This window comes from Pteropus vampyrus, unplaced genomic scaffold (genome assembly GCF_000151845.1).
Source record: "Pteropus vampyrus isolate Shadow unplaced genomic scaffold, Pvam_2.0 Scaffold140, whole genome shotgun sequence".
Lineage (NCBI taxonomy): Eukaryota > Metazoa > Chordata > Mammalia > Chiroptera > Pteropodidae > Pteropus > Pteropus vampyrus.
Window position 1 is genome coordinate 5555347 of NW_011888921.1, and position 21137 is coordinate 5576483.

Below are 21137 nucleotides of genomic sequence, written 5' to 3' on the forward strand. Positions count from 1 at the left end.
TATTAAATTTGGGTTTTAATCCCTGTTCATTGCTAACTGGCATATATTATAGGTTTAACTGAACTGGACGATGGAACTCAAAGTATCAGTTCACTTCAAGGAAGGAGTTCCTATTTTAATAATGCAAATGATTAAATTACTAGTGGTTCAGCTTAGTGTTAAACCAAAACCAGAAGGACATTTGCATACATGACTAAGTTATTACTTTTCTTGTACAATTCTATTATGAATTAAGTTTGTTATGATGGGTCAAAAAGGCACTTTAGACCTAGACCAGGAAAAATATTGATCTTGGAGAACAACGAACATGGCCTTTTTTTGCCAGTTTATGAATCACAATTCAACCTGGTACTAGTCCCAGTCATGAAGTTCACGTCAAAAGATTTCTTAAATTCAAATTACCTCCTAAAAGTTATGTATATATTAAATTATAAAATGCACTTAAAAAGGAGAAAAATTTCTTTAAAACAAATTGAAGATAATCTTTAATTCATTAAAAACAAAAAAACAAAAAAACAGGATTTTGTTCATAATTCAGCAGACTGAAGCAGTTCCAAAAATCTTGTTTTCTCAGCTCACTCCTCCTGAGGCCTTTGCACAGGCTCTTTCCTTTGTCTTCCCCACGACTCACTAAGCTTCTTACAGGCAAGGACCATATGTATCTCTTTTGCTCTTTTATCATCGGTGCCTTGCACTCTGCCTAGCACACAGAAAGCACTTAAATATTCATTGAACAAATGAACTGCTGTTCAGATCAAATTTAAACCCCAAGCATCCAAGCCCACCTTACGCATCTAATCAAACTTACCTCCCACCATTACACAATACCCTAGCAAACCCAGTTTGTCCCTGACCCCAGAACAGACCCATACTCATTTCTGCCCTCTTACTTGTGATCAAGCTATGCACTCCAAATGTAATGATGCCCTACCTACTCTTCTTTATGTACCCATTTTTCTAGTCCCATCTGCTCTATGAATCCTTTCCTAATCTATTTGCTTACATTATATTTTTCTATACTTCCCAAAAGCATATTATTTTGATATTTGTATTATCTTGTTTCATGAGAAATAATCCTGTCTCTGAAATTTAAAAACCATAATCTTATTGAAGACAGACAACATGTCACATATACTTCAGTACTGCCTACTGCATATAGCATAGCACAAACCTAGCATGGTGTTGGTATACAACAGGAACCTGATAAATATTGTTATATTTATTCCTAATTTGAACACCAACAACATCAAAAGAAGTTCAGGCAACTCATGATAACATAAAAATAGGAGATAAAAATCATGTAGTCTGGGGAAAACAAAGATAACAAAATACCCAGGCTATTAAAGTCATTTTATTTGAACATTAACCCTCACTCTGATCTTTCAGTAACCTTGGATTTAGCTTTAAAAAAAAAAAAAAAAAAGACTATACAAAGGAGAAAGAAGAATAAAATTATGATGATGAAACTCAAGAATAAAGAGTCGGGATACCTGAGCATGGGAGCAATTCCCAAGGTCAAAGAAGACAGACTGGGGTGGTTGCAGAAAGGCAATTCTAGAGTCTAGAAAACACTGAACCACTTTAGTTCTCCAAAAGCCAATATTCCAAATTAGGGGTTTGAAGAGGGAGGTAAATGTACCTTTATTTTATAACAGAAATAAATGGGAAGATATAAATTTGCTTATAAAATAAGGGTATCTGTAAAAATAAATATCTTGTATTTTTTTGGCATAATTACTTTCAAAGTATTTTCACAACTAGTATCTCATTTTATCCCTAAATCCTCACGGTACTCTCACAAAGATAAAGACATTTACATTTCTATTTTATAGCTAGAGAAACAGACACAGAAATAACCATTAAAAGCCAGCACTAGTTACTGAGACTCCAAACCTCAGATTCCTTCCTCTGTCCCCACATCCAATCAGCTGCCTCCTCCTAGAGATCTTATTCTCACAATCTCTTCCACTCATTTCCCCTTATTTCCATCTTCACAACCACCATTCTAGTTAGGACTCCTACAGCCTCTTTCCTGAGCAATGGCAATCATGTGCTAATCAGTCTCCCAGCCTCCACCTCTATTGCAACCTCCACTTCTGCCAGGGTAATGTTCCAAAAGCACAGCTCTCATTATGTCACTCCCCTTTACTCCTATTCCCCTCAAACCCCACACCCTTTTGCCTCCTGTTCTCCTGACCCTAAATGTCCTCTTTCATTTCTATCTGTTGGGATCCTACTCTATATCTCAGGCTTAACTCAAACCCTACTTTTCTCCATGAAGCCATTTAGTCATACTTTTCCCTCAACTCAACGTGTGCCAGAGGCTGTGATAGGTTCTCACTAAATATTTGCTGAATTAACTTGAATTTTAAGATCTCTTATTCAATACTTTTTCCCACTAGACTCCAAAGTAATCCATCCTCTGAGATGATGTGACCTCAAAGAGAAGCCTAATTAGTATGCCATCATGGTTACTGAGCTAGTACCAGATGATAGGGTCATGAGACAGCTATTAGAGAGAGAAAATAGAATATTGTTTTGAAAGGCCTGTAAGTGGATAAGAGCTATTAAAAACATCAATCAAATTAAAGGAAATATTGAATAGCATAAGCAAGGTGCCATGCTAAGTACTGTAGGATTTTTTTAAGTTTTAAGACATAGTTCTTCATTACTTTTATAGCAATGAGGCTGACTTAAGAGCAACATTTATTAAATTAGGTATTAATGAAAATCTGAAATAGCAGAGGACAGCAACACAAAGAGAAGCTGGTAAAGAATAAATCTCATAGATCACTTAAGTCACTGCTAATAGCCCCAGCTTCCTTTCTTACTAATCTACTTCCTAAATGACTATTTTATCACCTCCTTTTCCTCCCCAGCTCTCCGCCCAATCTCAATCCTTTATTACAAAGCATCAAAATATGAAGTAAATAAAAGCAGATGAATAGTCCCTCCTTCAAAAAAAAGTTATGATATTTTTCTCTTCTTCAACTGAAAATGTTCTGTAAAACACAGGAAAAGCCCAGGATAAAAAATGTAGACAACTACTAAAGAAAAAAGCAACATCCTTGGAAATTCAATAGATTTTTCACAGTTCATAGTACAAAAATGAAATTGGCAACTAACACCAACTATTTAGTGGAAAGAGAACCTTGATAATGAAAAAAGACTAGATAAAACCCGTTTAAGAAGTATAGAAAAAACTGACCATTTAGAATGAGTGTCATTAAGCTCTGACCACGGATAAGTGACCATCACTTTCTTTTTAGGCAATCCAAATGAAAAACAATTTTAAGGACTTCTCATCAAGATGGTGTAGTAGGTAGACACTGTACTCGCCTCTTCTCACAACCACATCAAAACTGCAACTAAACTACAGAACAACCATCACTGGGAGATACCTGAGATCTGACTGAACAGAAGTCTTACATCTAGGGACATACAGAAGGGGCCACCTAGAGACTGATAGGAGAGGCGGAGACAATAAACAGGCTGGTCCCACAACCACAGTGGTTGAAAATTGGGAAGGAAATCTCGGCTGCAGAGGTCCTGCTGGAGGTGCAAGGGGTCCCAGTGCCACACTGGGCTCCTAAGCCCAGGGTTCCTGGGCCAGAAGAAAAAGTCCTCACTACCCCTGGCTGTGAAAAACAAGTGGAGACTGTAGCTGAGTAAGACGAAGGGCTGTGGGAATTGCTGATATTCCTCTTAAAGAGCCCACACATGGACTTACTTGCTGATGGACTCACTCGCTCTGAGCACCAGCGCTGGGGCAGCTGCTCAGAAAGCACCAGGGACATACCGGGAGAAACTGAGTTGTCTGACTTCATAGCTAGATCTAGAGAGGCAGCTTTCTCCCAGACAGAAGTGCAGGCAGAATCCATTGTTCCTTTTATTGAGCCCTCCCCTTCAGCATGCAGACGCAGGCTGCTGCCATATCTGAGTCTTCATCAACCTGGTTAACACAGGTCACCCTACACAGGTGATTCCCTCATGCCCTGGCCCTCCCAACTTGTGGACCCACCCAAGCTGCCTCCAGTAGCTTTTAAATTCAAATGGCCTGTGCAGCAGACTTTCTTAAAATCTCTCAAAGGGTCACAAAACTGAAACAGGCAGCATCTAGCCTCCAAGTGCCCCATACCTCTTGCTGAGCAGTCCCAAGCCCAGCACTAGTGGCAGCCAGCCTTAGTTCATGGCTTGGCCTCTTGAGGTACTTCCAAGCCTGGCACATGTGGCGGCTATCTGCAAATTTCTTGGTGACACTTGCTAGGTGGCCTCAGGCAGTGCACGGGCTGCTGCTGAACTTTGCCTGCAGCAGGGACTCTCCCAGGAGGCCCTGAGGCTGGCACGCCCTGCGGCCAGTTTTGACCACACCTCTACCCCCAACCTGGAGACCCACCCAGGGAGCATCTGAGGATGACATACCTGAAGGGCAGACAGGACAGGCACCAGAACCCTGCTAAAGTGAATCCTTCTTCATAGGGCTGGCCCCTCACCAGCCAGTCCTCACAACCAATGAATCCCTCTCATTGATGTGCAAACAGAAACCAAGGCTTAACTACAACAGGAGGGCACACACAACCTATACAAGGGACACACTTGGAGCACTTGTCCCAGGTGACCAGGGAAGACTGCACCACTGGTCCCCAAAGAACACCTACTATGTATGGCCACTCTACTAACACCAAGAAACTTAGGAGCCCCATCTAACATATATAAACAAACACTGGGAGGCAGCCAAAATGAGGAAACAAAGAAACATGTCCCAAATGAAAGAACAAAACAAAGCTCCAGGAAAAGAACTAAACAAAATAGAGACAAGCAATCTACCAGATGCAGAGTTAAAAACACTGGTTATAAGGATGCTCAATGAACTTAGGGGAAGAATAGATGAACTGAGTGAGAACTTTAAAAAAAGAGATAGAAAACATAAAAAATAGCCAGTTAGAAATGAAGACTACTATAACCAAAATGAAGAATACTTTAGAAGGAATTAACAGATTAGATGAAGCAGAGGATAGCATCAGTGATTTAGAAGATAAGGTAGCAGAAAACGCCCAGTCAGAACAGCAACAAGAAAAAAGGAATCCAAAAAAATGAGGATAGTTTAAGGGGCCTCTGGGACAATATCAAGCTTACCAACATTCACATCCTAGAGGTACCAGGAGAAGAAAGCAAGGAACTGAAAATCTATTTAAAGAAATAATGACAGAAAACTTCCCTAACCTGGTGAAGGAAACAGACATACAAGCTCATGAAGCACAGAGAATCCCAAAGAAGAGGCCCACATCAAGCCATATCATAATTAAAATGCCAAAGGTTAAAGACAAAGAGAGAATCTTAAAAGCACCAAGAGGAAAGCAATTATTTACCTACAAGGAAATTCCCCTAAGATTATCAGCTGATTTTTCAACAGAAACTTTGCAGGTCAGAGGAATTGGCATGAAATATTCAAAGTGATGAAGAGGACCTACAACCAAAATTACCCTACTCAACAAAGCTATCATTTAGAATTAAAGGAAAGATAAAGAGCTTCACAGACAAAAGCTAAAGGAGTTCATCAAGACTAAACTAGTATTATACAATAAATGTTAGAGGGACTTCTTTAAGAAAAAGATCAAATGTATGAATAAAAAAAACGTCACTACATATTTATCAACTAAATATTTATCAACAATTACTTCAAATGTAAAAGGATTAAATGCTTCAATCAAAAGATAGGGTGGCTGAATGGATAAGAAAAAAAGACCTTTACTTATGCTGCCTACAAGAGACTCACTCTTGTAATAAAGGGATGGAAAAAGATATTTCATAAAAATGGAAACAAACAAACAAAAATCTGAGGTCACAATACTTATATCAGACAAAAGACTTTTAAAACAAAGGCTATAATAAGAGACAAAGAAGGACTCAGTAATCCCACTTCTGGGTATTTATCTGAAGAAACCCAAAATACTACTTTGAAGAGACATGTGCATCCATATGTTCACTGCAGCATTATTTACAATAGCCAAGATATGGAGGGAATCTGGGTGTCCATCAATAGATGAGTGGATAAAGCAGTGATACATATATTATACAACCATAAAAAATTTTTTTAAAGAATGAAATCTTGCTATCTGCAACAACATGGATGAACCTAGAGTGCATTGCGCTGAGTGTAAGTCAGACAGAGAAAGACAAATGCCATATGATTTTACTGATAACTGGAATCTAATGAGCAAAATAAACAAAACAGAAACAAATTCAGATAAAGAGAACATTTTGAGGGTTGTCAGGTGGGAGCCGGGCTGGGAAAGTAGGTGAAAAAGAGGACAGGTTTAAGTACAAATTGATAGTTATAAAATAGTAATGGGGATATAAAGTACAGCATAAGAAATATAGTCAATAATATTGTGAAACCAGTAATGGTGTCAGATGGGTACTAGACTTATCAAGGTAATCATTCCATAAGTTATATAAATGTCTAATCACTATGTTGTACACAAAAACTAATATATTGTATGCCAACTATAATTTAAAAATTTTTTAATTATTTTTTAAAAAAGAGTTTTAAGATTGGAACACACTTCAGCTTTGTAGAAAACCGAAATCTGAAATGTGTTTTCTTTCTTCACACAGGCCAGCTCAGAATGACTTACGAAGTTCATTTCCTTCACTGAGAATCTCCACCCGGCGTACAAGCTGCTCAAACAGATTCCGCAAGTTCAGCATCGTAGTATCCATCTTTCTGCCAAGAAATCAAATATACATTAGGGTTCCTGCCTTCTCCCCCAGACAAAAGATTCAGTAGCAATCCACTAGAGTCATCAGTGACTAACATCTGGATTCTTCCATTTGTAGCTACCATTATAAGAATCTCAAGCCAATAATTAATGTTTTGTGTGATCCTTATTATAAAAACAAAGTTGGAATATTTAACACTCATTTGAAAATCAGAACAGCATTTCAGACCTCTGAATATAATACCCACTTCCTGCCTACTTCTTTTCCTGCACCCTTGAATAACTATGGAGCTGAGAGGAAAGGAATTAGGAAAGAGCATGTCAGTTGATTACTAGGTGACCAACTACAAAATGTAGTTCTTAGTCGAGCCTATTGATTAATCACATTTTTGCCACTCTAATCCTTCTGGACTTTGAAGACCTTCAACATAACCTAAAAGGTTTATTTTTTAATTTCATTTTTAGCTAGTACTCCTGTTGCATCTGCCTTTTAAAACACAGGACATGGTCAGCACATTTCCTACCATCAGCACAGATGACGTCACACGAGTGATTAAGTGGAGAAATCGCCAGCTCAGCAACACAAAAATTATTTCTGTAATGCAGGGATCTCTGCTGGACTGCGTGCAGGGACTAAGTCTAATAAATTTATACTAAGTATAGGAAAAGGCTTATGTTGTACCACATTCTGACATCAAGGAGACAATACACCACCTTCACAGTTAGAAGGGCAAAGGAAAAAAATCACTTGCTATTGTGTTCTGTATAGTGAGTTTCAGGCTTCATATTTCCCCCCAAAGACCTGCTGATATTAGATTAAAAACTGTGTCCTCACTAGCAGTTCTACCCTCGAATACTTTAAACTGAGAATATTTTGAGAAAATAAGATCTTCATTTAACAGTCAAGAAATAAAGACATCAACTGATGTTATGAAAACTATCAAGGAAATGAAATAAAAAATCAAGTTTCATTTAAAAATTGAATGTCTTCAGAAATACCATTAAAGAATTCTTATGTTTTGCTTAAGCACTTTTTCAACATTCTAGTCCAGGCCTTTGTTTCATGCTCTAAATAAAATTTGAAGAACTCTTTTATGAAGGTTTAGTGATTTTACAATGTTTATAAGATTGCACCATATGCTATCAGGGCAAGCAGAGAAAAAAATAAAAACCACAAATGACAAAGGAATATATAGATATTTTCTATTAAATGCTACAGAATTATTCATTTGTACTTATATGATGATTGCCCTAATAGCAAAAAAGCTTTCAATTCCAAGCTTGGATGCAATATATACCTGAATCAGGGCCGGAAACCAAGATTTTCAAACGGCAATGTATCTGTTCCAAGCTACAAAATCGTAGCAAGCTGCTAAGCAACCAGACCAACAAATTTATTACAACAATCTTTCTCTAAACTAAGAACAAAACTAAAATAATAGCATTAAAACTGGCAAGAAGAGATTTGGAAGTCATGGAGATGCCCATGGATCTAACACTATGACAGAACAGGCAAATATACTCAAATGATACAGGGCAGAAGCAGGAGCAGGGCATTCAGTAGCTTATTCCAATGATGATTTCCTTTGGCTCTCAGTAAAAATGAAAGCCACTGATCAGTTTTAATGTGGGGCACTGATTTCTATCATCTTGGCATTCATGTGTATATTCTGAGACTATAAGACAGTGAGCTCAGTACATAGGAAAACTACCTGTCCAAGAATCCGGAAAAGGAAAATTTCACAGTGCAACTAGGGAACTAAAAACTCATTTTAAAAATTTCCTTTCAGAAAGTTTTTATGTCTTAAATGACAATACAACAACCTAATTCTTTTTGCTCTTTTAAAAGAAATCCTCACATTTTCTCAAGTTCCTCTAGTCCATTCTTCTTCTTTCCCATGTTCTTTGTGCATACTACTCCCTAGAGTAAGGGCTCAGGGGAGGTACTCTCTTGAAAATATAACCTGATTCCCAAAAAGTCTAAAGATGCAGAGAACCTACCTAGGGACACGTACTCATCATAGTAACCGTTATCTCATACAACTACCTTGACCTACATTGTTCTCCTAATATGATGCCTAGTACCTAGGAGACAGTTGTTTAACTGAACTCTCAGTACTGTATTGTAAAACAGCAAAGAGATAATCCTAACTCTGGTACACTGTCAGTCTCCAGATTAGAGTTTTACAAACAGTTTGACTATAGAGTTTTCTCTATTCTTCTCTCTCAACACCAGACAAGCCTAAAGTTCAATCTTCCAACCTCTTAAAGAAAAGATCAAACTATCTCACTTTAATCGTTAGATCTCTGCAGACGAATCACCCATTTATCTCGCAAGCGCTAGCCTCTCTCCTAACGCCAGTCCTGGAACTCTCAATTTGCTTGAGATGGCTCAGATGTTGAGCTTGATTTAAGGACATCGTTCTATCCTTTCCCCTCATATATGTAAAGTAAAAAAGTTACAGTAAACTAAGGTTACATTATTACTGAAGAAGGAAATTTCTAAATTTAGTGTAGCCTAAGTGTACAGTGTATATAAAGTCTACAGTAGTGTACAGTAATGTCCCAGGCCCTCACATTCACTCACCACTCACTGACTCACCCAGAGCAACTTCCAGTCCTGCAATCTCCATTAATGGTAACTGCCCTGCACAGGTGTAGCATTATCTTTTATACAATATTTTTACTGTACCTTTTCTATGTCTAGATATGTTCAGATACACAAATACTTACTATTGTTATAACAGCCTACAGTATTCAATACAGTAACATACTGTACAGACTTATAGCCTAGGAACAATAGGATATACCATATAGCCTAGGCGTATAACATGATGGCGCACTCTACGATGTTCACACAATGACAAAATCACCTAACAATGCATTTCTCAGAATGTATCCCTGTCATGAAGCAACACATCAACTACTCTTCCCACTGACCTACCCTACTGACTCCCAATTTTGATTTCCTTATGTTTATCATTCTCTCTGTCACTCAGTTTTAAATCTCAGAATGACGTTAAGTTAATTCCTGTCCCACAAATATAATCACCAAACCTTGTGGATTCTTCTTTCACGAATGTTACTATCTCATCACTTGAGGGTCATCATCACTTATTTTAAACTGACCTTTCTCCCACTGCCTTCCTCAGTTGGCACTCAGACATATACATCTTGCACTCTAACTTTACCATGTTTCTATCCTATGTCCCAGGTAAACTGTATATTTGAGGAGAAACCTTACACTTGGCACTACTGTATTACACATACGAACACTCGATATTTAAAAATACTTGATAAAAGGAAGAGAACACACATACACATCCATGATTCTATCGTCAAAAGAATTTCCATCCTACTAAAACATCAATGTGTAATATAGATAAAATCAAAAACAACCGTTTAAAAAAAAAAAAAGGGTGTGTGTGGGGGTGGGGGGAGGTACTAAAAGAAGGACTGAGACAGTTTTAGTTCTTCTATTTACCAGTCATATAACCTATGGTAAGTCACTTAATTTCTGAGACTCATCTATAAATGAGAACGATAATACTTGTCCTACTTACCTCACAGAATATTATTAATGTAGTTAAAAGTTTCATAAAGCATAAATTGAACTCTACTATAAAAATATAGGTATTATTTTAGTATGTATAAAATTTTTGTTTTTGCTTTGGTCTGATAGTTATTTACACCCTGGAATAGTGATTACCAAATTATTGCTGGAACCCAGACCAAGAAGAATGGGGGAGATGGCAAAATTTGACCAGGTTTATGCTCTTAAGCAAGCTTTTCTACACGAGGCTTGTAGCATCTGAGAAGTTAGTTTTTCTTCTAACATAGGTTTACCTAAGGTAATCTGAAAATGGCACTAGTAAAATTTAATCCTCTTCTCTTTATATGCTGGGGGACCATCAGGCATCTTTATTAACGTTCTATAGAAGTGACTCTCAGGAATTATTCATAGATGACAAAAATATCTTTCTGCATCAGTACTGTGATATCTCAGCCAAATTGTAACTCAAAAAGTTAAAAATTACTCATCCTATTCAATGTCAATTGAAAATGGTCTTAATTTTCCTGCTGGGTCACATTTTCACTCTCATGAATATTTCTTTATTTCTCCCCTTTCATTATTTAGCTCCATAGCTAGGAGATACACTAATGTGAAAGGAAACAAAAACAAAGTCATATTGTAGTACATTGCTCTGTAGCCATAAAAACAGCTGTCACTTTTCACTACAGAGGCAGCTGTCTTTCGGGAAAACTGAAATGATCCCTGTGTGGAGCAAGGAAATCAGTTTGCGGAGCACTTTAAACAAAAAGGTGCTAGAAAATCTCAGCTGTTATTGATGAGAAACCCCAGAGGTAGAGAAGTCACTATGTTACAGATTCCCAGTCTGTGAGTATCCCTAAGGGAGCAATTCTGCATCACCGGGAAAGAGTCGCAGCTTGATGTGATTGCTTGAGTCCCCAATTTAATTTCAATACCCAGCCAAGAGACAGACATCGTCCTTTAGAATAACAGACTACTACAGATCTTAACTGCAGAGTATCCTGTGGGAAGTCTCTATCCTCTTCTTCCTCCACCTACAAACAATATTATTAAGAGACCTATATATCATGTTGTTCAGATGCATCAAGGGTGTTAAATATTGTAAGACAAAGCAATGGAAGGCTGCCTGAATTTTTCAGGAAGAGTTTTAATGAACAACATTCTCACGAACATTACTAAATCTGGAGATCCCCAAGAAATCAACAACATAGATTCTCTGCTGCCAAGGAAAATCATTCCCTAAGATAATCCCAATACTATAGGATTCTTTTATATGAAAGCATCTCAGAACAATTTTTCTTCCCAAATGTCCAGCTTCTGTTTCACCACATCAAGTCTCAATACAACTGGCAGGCAGAAGGAATACCTTGAAACCAAATGTTCTTATGAGCAAATCAACTGGAGAAAGAGTAAATAGACCATCCTCAGTCCAACATGAATAAAAACTAAAAAAGATGAGCTGAATTATTGTTTTTCAGAAAATTATTACTGGTTCAGTATATTAATTCTCCTTTTTTTCTTCTGTGAATTCCCATTCCGAAGTGTTCCATTCAACATCTAGTGTAAGTCTTAACCAATTCACTGTAGCATTCCTTAACCATTTCAGTCCAAAACGATCTCTTCTTTATTATCTACAACATTTACTTGGCAAATATAAAACACTGCCTCATATAGTTAATTTTCAATGTTCAAAAAAATTAAGGGTTTTCTTTAATAGTAAAACTAAATCCTCATCACCCTAAACTATATGCACCTTCTTATGTAATCTTTGTCTAGTATGCACTTGTTTATTTCACAGAATTGCAATAATAGATTATATATAATTTTGTGCTGTTTTTCTATCATGTTTCCATTAAGTTCCAAAAAGTTGATGACAATTATTTAACTATTCTCTTCTTTGGACATTTAGGTAATTTCCAGTTTTTCAGTTACATCTGCCTGGAACCTCTTGCACAGTCACTCTCTCATCACCTTCAAGTATTTATTCAAATGTCTTTTCTCAGTGAAGTCTTTCCTAGCCACCTATTTTACACCGCAGCCTTTCCCCCAACACTTCTCTGCTTTATTTTGCTCCAAAACACTTATCTCCGTCTAACATACTTACATATTAACTTGCTTATTTTGTTTATTGTCTGTCTCCCCAATAGTTTAAGTTCTAAGAAAGCTGAGATTTTTGTCTGTTTTGTTCATTAATGAGACCCTGGTATCCAGAACAGTGCTTGACACTAAGCAAATGAGTAATAAATATTCATTGAATGAATGGACATCACTGAGGACAGTGGTTCTCTTCAGGTGGCCGTGATTCTTGAAATAGATTTCCAAGGCTGGGATTACTAGATCAGAAGATAAAAACCTCTTATGGCTCTTGACAAATATTGCCAAATATTTTCTGAAAGGGCTGTACTAACGTACAGTACTCTCAACTGTGTAAAGGCTGACTAGATTCACCACAATCAGTTATCCTTTTTAAAGTTCTATCACTCCCAAATAAACTGCAAGCTCCTTTAAAGCCAAATAAGATTGTCTTTTATTTACATTTTGCACTTAAATACTTGCTGAGTGATTAAGCTATAGGAAAAGCGCCTTCTCAAAACACTCACCCCACACATTCAAGAGAATGATAATGACATTTCTTAAAAAAAAAAAAAAAGGCTTATCTTTCCACTCACCTCACGTTTCTATCTATATACACCCTCTGCCTACGAATGAAATCCTATGACGAGAAATATACGGGAAAGTGTAAAAGTACAGCCTCGTAGTTACTAAGACTAAGAAGTAGGATGGGAAGGGCAACATGTCATTGCCTCGGCCAGCCTACCTGGACACACACAGCCCATAAGGTAAAGGGGTTCCACTTCCAGCCGCTGCAGTCTCTCAAACACCAGGGTTCTTCCCTTTGAAAAAGCCCTGTTCCCCAGAAAAGGGTGGAGTGTTACCCCCCAACTTCCAAACTCTATCTAGGTGAAAGCCACTTCTTTGAGGTGGCTCCTTCTCTGTTTAAGCCACCATCTCAAAAAGACGCCCCGGCTTTCTACAAAACACGGCGCCAAGAAGTCCCCCATGTCTCCTGCCACCACCATTCAGGCCGCTCCGGCTTCTGGCCCGGAGGGAGCCCCCGTGGAGGGGCAGTGGGTGCCGCCTTCTTCCCGACCCCCGCGGCGGCTACGGCTCACCACTTCCGACGCTCTCCCTCCCAGCACAAACCCAACACCAAACGAACCTCTTACTCGCAGCCCCCCAGAACCCACTTAGCCGGGTTCGCCAGGACCCACCTGGGCGGCCTTCCGCTTCCCTCGCGCCGCACCCAACAGCAGAGAAGCTCCGCGCCTCCAGCTCAAGTTTGAAATCCTGCACTGACCAATCACAGGGAAATTTATTCCTCCCGCGCTGTCCCTCTAGCTGCGACGCACGCGCATCAGAGCCACGGGAGGGAGGAGTGACGAGGACAGGACCACGCATGCGCATTGTCATAGAGAAGCCAAAGGTAGCCATTTTGACTAAGGTCAACAGTTCTAGTTTGTTCTCTCACCCCACCCCCGGAGCCCTTTCCTGAAGCCATTCAGAATACCATGTTGACTGAGGGCAAATGCTACTTCTTGATACAAATTCTTGGCTCATTGCGTCCCCTAGGCAGGGGGACAAGGCTTTGACAAACTATCAACTTAACAGTGTTGGGTCTTGCTGTTGAATTAGAGAGAAATGTGGAAGGAGACAGAACAGCAGTTACTTGCAACCATATTTACTGACTTATAATGCCTTCATTGCTGCATTCATTCCTCCAGGATTTAATTTGATACCCATTTATTAAGAGCACCAAATTTGTAACAAGCAGTCAACTAGGAATCAGAAAAATAAAGATAATATGATCTCTGCTTTTCAGTAGCCACTAATGGAGAAGACAGCTCAGGTAAACAAAAATAAACACAAAATGAAAGTGCTATTATCTCATTTAATGAACATTCGATTAGAACTTGGCATTGTGCTAGCATGGGACTTTCATCCTTTCTTTTCAACTAGACCCATGGTGAGAAATATATTTTACAGTACAACCAAGTATCACAGAACACTTATCTTTACTACATAGAATGTACTCTGAACTTTTCTAATCTCTTTTCCCCTCCCGTGTTGGTTGTCCCTACATCATTGAATTTATTACTCAATAATGACTGGCTACTGTCATTTGAAAAAATACTGGCTACAGCTTAGAAGCAGCAGTGTGGTTTACTAAAAAGATCACAGATTTTATAGCTAGAAAACTTGATTCCATTTAAACAAATACCGATAGAGCACTTTTGTGTAGCAAGCATACCACTAAACCATCTGCATTATCACTTTTCCCCCCTTCTGTACTTTCTACAACTATAAAACAGAAATAATAGTACCATCCCTACCTCACAGGTTTATTCCCGGTAAGAGATTGTATGGAATACAAAGTTTATACTTTGTAAATTGTAATAGAGATTCTATTACTATTATTAGGAAAGCGATGAAGAAAGGAAATAGTAACCGTATATATATTATCCCATTTAAACCTCCTCAAAATCCCTTCAGGTCAGGAGCACTTACTGATTGTATTAGCCTTTCCCTTTTAGATACCTATAGTAATACAATAAAATAAGTACTAGGACCAAATTGTGTAAAGTGCTTTTGAAGCACAGATGAGGAAGCATTTAATCCTATCTGGGAGGTGGGAGTGTTAGAAAAGCCTACAGAGACTTGATATCTGAGCTGGAACTTAATGTGTGAATAGAAATTTACCAGAGAGAAAGGGGTGGCAAATTCCTGGCAATGGGAGAACTGAAGATAATGTGACTTCTCAAGAATGAGTCATGTGCATATTTAATAAATACACAAGCAAACAATTCATGAAGTTTTAGGGAAGTGATAGAACATTTACTTCCAAATGCAGGGGACACTGGGGCTCAGCAGGTGTGATGCTTCTTGAGTAGCTTTGGCCTGAGGAGGGAAAGGAGAAGCTAGCAAAGTATGTTGGGACCAGACGAGGAAGGGGGTAGGTTTTATCCTGTAACAGACACAACAATAAGACAATGGGCTTGGATTGACTGTAATTAGGTCTGCATTTTACCTAGATTATATGCTCAGATGGCATGGAGGACGGTCTGGAGAGAGAAAAAAGTAAAAGTAGAAACACTCTTGCTTTATCATTAGGGAGAGGACGTGAGCTGCATTAGGCCAGTAACAGTTGGGGATGGAAAGGAGGGGACAGGTGGGAAAGATATTCTTGAAATTAAATGGACTTATTAAATGATTGGACCTAGAGTTGAGGGAGAGAAGGGGGTATAAAATGACTCAGTTTTCCCCTCTCCTTTTCACCCCTTATCCAATTACTGAGTGCAACTGCGAAGTATTTCTTGTATGTGCTCACTTTTCTCCTTCATAGTGATACCACCCTAGTCCAATTCAGTAGTCCAAACCACCAATGAAATTGTTTACCCACTTGCATTTACATCTTGAGTGATCTTTTAAAAATGAAATTTTAATCATTCCTCTCTCTCGTTTAAAACCATTAATGACTTCAACTTCCTTCTCAATAAAAACTAAAATCCTTACCAAGACTCTCCTTAACTGGCCCTTGCTTGCCCCTAGAGCAGCACTTCCTGACCTTCTGGCATTTTGCAGTTCCTCTTCCTGACACCATTGTCTCTCCACCTGGCTAAATTCTACTCACCCTTCCAGGCAGCTTAAATGCTTTTTGCCTTGCCCAGGGAGTCCTCTGAGGCTTGGAGCCACGCCTTTGCTAGAAGCTCCCCTAACACCCTGTTCTTCCTCTTTCATACATGTTACCGCATTTGTTTTGCCTTCCTGGTTCTTCCAGTTATGTCATATGGCCTTTCACAAGCCATCTGTGCCTTTGCTCACTCATCTATAAGTGAAAATCAGAATACCTATTTCATAGAGTTGTTAAGAGAAAGAAATGAGATACCCATGTAAAGAACTTAGCATAGTTCCTGGCACACAGCAATTGCTCGGTAAATAATCCTGATTCTCCCCAGTGAACTATAAACTTCCAGAGAACAAGAGAGGGTACTTCTGGGGGTGGCTCCATAGTGTAATCGTTAGCACATCTGCTTTACATGCAGAAAGTTGTGGGTTCATGCCCCGGGGCGTCCAGCCCCCTGAGTGCGCCTGGGGCCCCCAGGTGAGCCAGGCTCACACTTGAGCGCGTGGGGGGAGACGCCCCGCCTTCAGAGATGCGCTTCTTCAAAAAAGGGAGACAGCAACATCCATAGGTCAAGGGTGGAAGTGGGAGTGGAGGGGGGGAATTAAAGAGGGGAAAAAAAGAGAGGGTACTTCTGTCATTTACTGCTATAGACTTTTGCTTTTGCAGCTCCAATAAATAGCCATTTGAATGAGTGGAAGTGAATTCAATGGGATGGTGGTGGCATTCCATCCCACTACCCAATCCCTGCGTCCCAAATGATGGGAGTTGGAAACACTGTTCCCCCCACACATCCTGCCACCACACCCCTCCCATTCCACTCAGCCCTCTTCCTAGCTGCACCAGTCTGGTAAAAAATAAGTACAGGAAAGGTGAGGTTGTGCGTGGGGTGGGGTGGGGTCCTAACTCTCTTTCTTCCCAAACTATAGCTCTCTGAGTAGGGTGGCATCTTGGAGCTGCACCTGTTACTGGAAAATCACGAGATCTGGTGCCAGAGAGCACGGGTTCGATTCCCGGCTCTGCCACTTATTAGAGGTTATTTAATCTCCCGCGTCTGGAGTGCCCCACTCGCCGGGTGGTTCTGAGGCACCAGCGAAGTAATGGCTGTTAAACGGCTTCTCTCTACTGGAACGCGCCGTCGGAGGGTGCGGTAGTCCCATTACGCACCGCCCCCGCGGGGAGGGCCATCCCGCGACCCCGCTTCAGCGCGCCGCCCCCCTCCCCTGCCTTGTGCCTGCCTCGCGCCAGGAGCTGCTAATGGGATTTATGCTAATGTAGAAGACGCGGGTGACCGCCTGAGCGCGCAGCGCCCCGCCGCCCCCGCACCCCACCTCACCAGGGACAGGCTGCCTGCCCAGAAGTCGCGACAGATTCGCTGTCGGTCCCCGGGCAGTGAGGGACGCTTGGCGGGGCAGGAGGAGACGCGGTCTCTGGCCGCGGTCCGTCAGGTCACCGCCCAATGTTTGGCCTCATCTTCTCTCCCAGCTTGGTCTCTGACTCCCAGTTCCTTCTCATTTATCTCTGGAGATCTCACTCCCCACGTCTATTCGAGAATTATTGTTTGTCAATTAAACTAAGATGTTTTGAGCAGTTCTCCGTTCTAGGCAGTGTGCTGAGCACGAAATAGGGCGGGAGGCACAAAAAGTTGAGAGTGTGGAGATGGGAATTGTGTTCTAGGGGTTCGGGGAGAGGGAACCCACTTCTGGCTGTAAATCAGGATCGTCTACCTGGAAGAGGAGGGGTTCGAGCTGAGCTTTCAAGGATGGATAGGATCCCAACGTGGAGGGGAGTGGGAAGTGAAGCAGTCAAAGGAGTAAAAGGGAGAAGTCAATCTACTGTGGCTGAAGTGTTGAGATCTTGATTGAAGGGGAGAGGTAAAATTGGACGAAATTTTGAGACCACCATGTGAGAGAACTTGAATATCAAGCCAAATAAGTTAAATTCTCAAGGCGTTGAACGTTTTTGAGCAAATGACGGGCCTGTACTTCTTCCTATTTCTCTAAGAAAAGCAGCAAAGCATAGCAGTTAAGTGCATGGGCTCTGGAGCTATACTGCCCCTAGTTCAGGGTCTACTTCCATCACTTATGACCTGTGTGATGGGCAACTTGATTTCTGTGCCTCTACTTTTCTATTAAATGGGATTGATAATTATAGTGTAAAGGGCTTCTGGGAAGATCAAATGAGACAGTTTGCAAAACTCTTAGCACAATCCTGGCACATAGTAAGTGCTCCATAAGTAGTAATTATTATTTTGTGTCTCCCTGTCTTCTTCTCTGTCACTTTATTCTCTTTCTTCCTATGACCCTTCTCCCTCTCTTCAGAAAAAAAAACAGAAACAAAGACATTTCCCAAATCCATGGTTTCCCCTACTTCATGCCTAGGAATCCCCCTCTCATAATGAATGAAGTGTTGAAATAAATCAGACTCTTAACAGAAGCCAGTCCTCTTCAGAAACACACCTGTGCCTCTCAGGTGCCCAGGCTCGGAGGAGACTTGCTTAGGAGAGGGCGTATAGTTGCTGAGGTACTAAACTCATCTCCACCAGATTCCAGCACCTTTAAAAATAAAGGCCACAGCTCATTCACCCCACCTCATCCCCGTTCTATCAACATGCCTGGTCTTCAGTAGGTCCCGGCTCTATACCAGTGGTTGAGGGCTCTTGTTAAAACACAATTCACTGGGCCTCACCATTAGAGTTTCTGATTCAGTAGGCCTTTGGTGGGGCCTGAGAATTTGCATTTCTAACACATTTTCAAGTGATACTGATGTTATTGATCTAGGGACCACATTTCAAGAACCATTGCTTGATAATAGCCATTGAAAGCCTACATCCAAGAAGGTAACATATTCTCACCATTTCCTTCCCAAGCCTGGCTGGTCATGTGCATGTAAAATATGGATCCAAGCCCTAGATTCCCAAAGAGTGAGATTCAGGAACTTCCTAAAAACTTCCCAGGTGATGCAGACAGGTTTGGAACCCACCACCCTTCTACTGTCTCCTCTCTTGCCCACACACTCTTCTATTCCCTCTTCACTGTGCCTACTTTAGCTAACCCTGCCCCAAGCACTTTGTTCAGAGGACAACTAGCTACTCTGGGCTCAAGGTGGCCTGAACTGTAGGGAGACAGGCTAAGAGGAGGGAGAGGAAAGTGGTTGGTTCTAAAAAAAAGACTAGAGATTTATGTAAATTATAGCGAGTACCACTTCTACTAACTGTTAATCCTAAAAGTCAATCCAAGAGCCAGTTCTCAGGGAAGTCAGACCTGGAATCAAATCTGGGCTCTCTCTTTCTCTGTTCAACTTGTTACCTCCAGTATTAACTGAGAATAATGGAACCTACTTCACAGGGTTAATTTGAGGACTGAAAAGATTATGGATGCAAATTTCCCTTCCCCAATCACTGCAATTTACCCAGAACTTCCATACATATTTCATTAGATTTTCCAACGGTCCTGTGGGGGTAAGAAAGGCATTATTTCCACGGGGAGGGGAATGTTCAACCGCTAGTTCCCTCCTATTTTACAGAGGAAAAAGCTGAATCTCAGAGAAGTGAAATGACTTGCCTAGAGTCTGTGCTGTCTGAGTATAAGAGTGGAAAGGCTTGAAGCAGAGCTGGCTGCTCCTCTCTGCTCATTCCTGTTTGTTCTTTTGCCATCCCCTCCCCTTAGGTCCCTTTTGCAGCTCCTCTAGGTGAGTTTTACCTGAATCTGAATGGTAGGAAGACAGGGTGGGGGCTCTCTGCACCTCTCAGAGATGGTCTTGTTCTCCTGCCCCACCTCTGCCTGCAACTTCCTTCCTATTTAAGCTCCTGTAAGATTGATACTGGCAGTCTCTGTGGCAAATATCCATCTTGAATTCAAATTCTTGTGCAATGCCCTTACTAGCTGTGTTAATTTAAACCAATCTCTTCCCCCTCTCTAGGCCTGTCTCCTCATCTGTGACGTGATGAGTGGTTTAAATCTCTGGTTCCCAAACTGTAGTGGCCTTGGAGTGATCACAGGAGATTCAGCCCCTGGCTTCATAAAGACTTTATCTGTGTAACTGATGGACTATGTGCAACTGTGACTGCTGGGGATGAATAAAATACAAATGAATTTTAATGATGTGATCCAGAATGCAGTCATTATGTATTTACTCAATCAAAAGCTATCAAAAATACAACTACTATCATGTCGGGGTCATGGGAATTTTTTTGGAGTTAAGAAGGTTGGAAATCTGTGGTCTAAATACCCTCCCAAGGCCCTTACAGCTGCCATCCTACACAGCTACACTGGAGATGGGGCATTAGGCCACTAGGGGGTGCTGCAGCCTGGTGAGATGTGGAAACAGGCCCGTGGGCAAGAAGGCTGCTCCAAACTGGGAAAGGGTGGGGCCAAGTTTCCAGTCCTGGGTCTACAGTCCTGTTGACTACAACTGAGACCTGTAACAAGGCTCTCTAAGGGAGATGTGTCTCCAGAGCTGGGGAAGGTAAGAGACCCAGAGAGGACATAGACCTGTCCCAGGTCGCTCAGCACTGTGCATACACACCTATGCATGCAGTAGTAATTCCAGTCCAGTTGGGCCTTGAGATCCAGTTCCTGGCTGCCACCTGGAAAGTTTCTCACACTTCACTTCAACTCTCCTCAGGCAAAGGGAAGGGACTAAGGGAAGAAGAGGTATTGAACGAGGCGCAAGGCGCTGAGTGAGTGATCTTGGCATGCACTTCAAAAGTGCAGAGAGCCGAAGGAGATCTGTGGAGGCAGGGAAGCCTTCTGAAGGTGGAGTTGGGACAGAGAAGAGTAGGAAGGTCAGCCAGGCTGGGGGTTCTGTCTAAAAAGGGAATGACTAGGAGAAGATCTTCCCTAAGATGTGGACTTGCCCTGCTAGCAGCAGCTCATAGCCAGAGGGTAGGACAGGAAAGGCCGCACCCTCCCTCCATTCTCTGACCTCCTCACCTTCCCCACCCTAACCCTGCTGAACCCTGGGCAGAGCTCTAACCCAGCTCAGCCTCTGCAGTCACGAGTTTCTCCCTGGCAAGGGCCAAAGAACCTAAAAGAGAGAAGCAGGCTCCTACATACATACTTCAGAAGCTGAGGCCCTATCACACTCATAAACTGTCAGGATCCTGAAAACTTACCAGCCCAACCTGAAGGTGCACCCAGACAGACAGATGCTCACCATGATGGGACACAAGGACTCTACT

The 21137-nt window shown here is 41.0% G+C and overlaps 1 protein-coding gene across 6 annotated transcripts in view; it reads right to left on the minus strand.

Moving 5' to 3' along the window:
* Positions 1-13686, minus strand: part of RACGAP1 (Rac GTPase activating protein 1) — a 28114-nt gene extending 14428 nt beyond the window's left edge. The window contains exons 1-2 of one of the 6 annotated variants that reach the window (XM_011368306.2): positions 13548-13686; positions 6639-6727 (exon numbers count right to left, since the gene is read on the minus strand). In XM_011368306.2, the coding sequence (XP_011366608.1) occupies positions 6639-6723 (85 nt within the window). In that variant the 5' untranslated portion in view covers positions 6724-6727; positions 13548-13686. Of the gene's footprint in view, positions 1-6566; positions 6728-13093; positions 13182-13495 lie in introns of those variants that run through there. The other 5 variants (XM_011368307.2, XM_011368308.2, XM_011368309.2 and 2 more) reach the window with 5 other exon arrangements.
* Between the last annotated feature and the right edge of the window lie 7451 nt (positions 13687-21137).